The sequence below is a fragment of the Limulus polyphemus genome, unplaced genomic scaffold, assembly GCF_000517525.1.
Source record: "Limulus polyphemus unplaced genomic scaffold, Limulus_polyphemus-2.1.2 Scaffold12153, whole genome shotgun sequence".
NCBI classification, from domain to species: Eukaryota; Metazoa; Arthropoda; class Merostomata; order Xiphosura; family Limulidae; genus Limulus; species Limulus polyphemus.
The window spans coordinates 10,035-12,116 of NW_013677763.1; the positions used below are offsets into that span (position 1 = coordinate 10,035).

The 2,082-nt window shown below is 31.4% G+C and overlaps 1 protein-coding gene across 1 annotated transcript in view; it reads left to right on the plus strand.

The window, feature by feature from the left end:
• The window catches only part of LOC106476931 (cyclin-D-binding Myb-like transcription factor 1), a gene marked incomplete at its 3' end in the record, with an annotated part of 10,158 nt that extends 8,262 nt beyond the window's left edge, over window positions 1–1,896 (plus strand). Inside the window, exon 5 of the mRNA XM_013937546.2 lies at window positions 1,625–1,896. Coding sequence (XP_013793000.2) covers window positions 1,625–1,896 — 272 coding nt within the window. The remainder of the gene's footprint in view (window positions 1–1,624) is intronic.
• Window positions 1,897–2,082: the final 186 nt, after the last annotated feature.

Sequence of the window (2,082 nt, forward strand, 5' to 3'; positions counted from 1 at the left end):
AAATAAAACCTTGTTTGTAACTACAACTAGCTGGGAGTACCTGTCTGTTGAATGGGTTAAATAAAAACTTGTTTGTAACTAAAACTAGCTGGGAGTACCTGTCTGTTGAATGGGTTAAATAAAAACTTGTTTGTAACTAAAACTAGCTGGGAGTACCTGTCTGTTGAATGGGTGAAATAAAAACTTGTTTGTAACTAAAACTAGCTGTGAGTACCTGTCTGTTGAACGGGTGAAATAAAAACTTGTTTGTAACTACAACTAGCTGGGAGTACCCGTCTGTTGAATGGGTGAAATAAAAACTCGTTTGTAACAAATGATAGGAAATTGTGCTTCAATTTTTTTTTCTCAACATAATAAACTTTAAAAGGGGAATAAAAATACATAGACGTACCAATACTGAGAAGAAAGACATACTGTTTTCAAGAATGCTATTAATATGAAATTAGATGGGTGGGTTAACTCCCCTCATGGCCTTCCTCGTGTCATTCTGTATCACTGTCAAATCAGGTGTTGATTGATCAAGAAATTTGGAAACGTATATGGAACAAATGGTGGAAGGGTGAGAACACAAACTTAGCTTCATATATAAAGTGAATATTTTGAAATATTTAACCAAATCATGTGAAACTTAGGATAAATGTACTAACTAGTATTTAGCTTTGGGTTTTAAAAAAATTGTATAATTTGAGTTAGTTTGCTAGTGATTTTTTGGCATGAAATTTCCAAAATTTTGTAGTGATACAGTTTTTTTTAAAACATTAAAGTACTTCTTTTTGTATTTGAGTTTAATTTTTTTATTGTTGGTTAGAAATTTCCAATTTATAAATCCAGTCGATATCAACCTGTAAAAAGAAAAAAAAAATTACATAAACCGACAAAGATTTATTTTGAGGCTAAGGCTTTACCTTTCAGAATAGGTCAGGTCAAGCTATAAAACAGTATTATTGGATAAAATTCATTTATATCTAAATATATTTTGTTTTCAATAGATTAAAATATATTTTATTTATGTGCATTTTTTGAATACAATAAACTTAACACTAATAAGTACTTGAGTCACACGAATATTTTGCCATCACTGCCATATTCTCTAACCCTAATAAGGCTTACTTGATGTTTTGTCATAGAAGAAAAATGGAGGAATGTAATAATACATCTTTTGACAGAAAAGGAAAATTGCAAGAGAAACAAGACTTGGCTAATTATATTTGCAAGGGGTGATAGTTTTTAACAAATAAGAATATATGCTTTGAGATGGGCAGAAAAATTCTAAAAAAATGTGTAAGTGCATTGTTTACAGACAAGGCTTCTTGGAGCTGTGCAGAAATATAAATTTGAACATTTTTTTTTCATTCCTAATTTTGAAGTACACTAAATAAATGTTACCTAATGTCAACATATTTTTTCTATAATATCTATAATGGTGGTTTAACAAGAACTTGGAATATTAACTATTTTCTGGTAGAATTTTAAACCATTCTTAGTATCAGTATTTTCTTGATTTTAAGTTCACGTTCCATGCCTCTGTGTAAGTTAAACATCATGAAATGTTGATTACAGTACAGAAGTAATTATTAAGATTTATTTAATAACCTGTTTTGAGGGAATTTATATTCTTTTCAAGCTTTGACTACCACCATCCCAGTTCACTCATTGGCTACTACCACAATTGCTCCTCCCACTACAATCACTGCTATTGATCCATCAGCAGCTGCCATTGCTGCTTCTTCGATGGGAGTTCCACCTATCATGCAAACCCTAGAAGTCATGCCACAGACTGTTCAGCTCACACCTACATCAACCCCACAAACATTCTTATTAGCTCATTCGCCACAACTGACCATCCCGTTCACTACGTCTGTCACTCCAAATCAAATTATCATTCATGCTGTTGCAGTAAGTGTTATCTTTTTATTATTATTGTGTCATGACTATTCTGAAATCTGTATAGCTCAAAATAAACAGTTTCATCTTTGTTGTTGATTCCATACACAAGAAATGTTGATTGTTCTGGTACTTATATAGTTGATAATAGACAATGATTCATACACAATAGATGTTGATTGTTCTGGTACTTATATA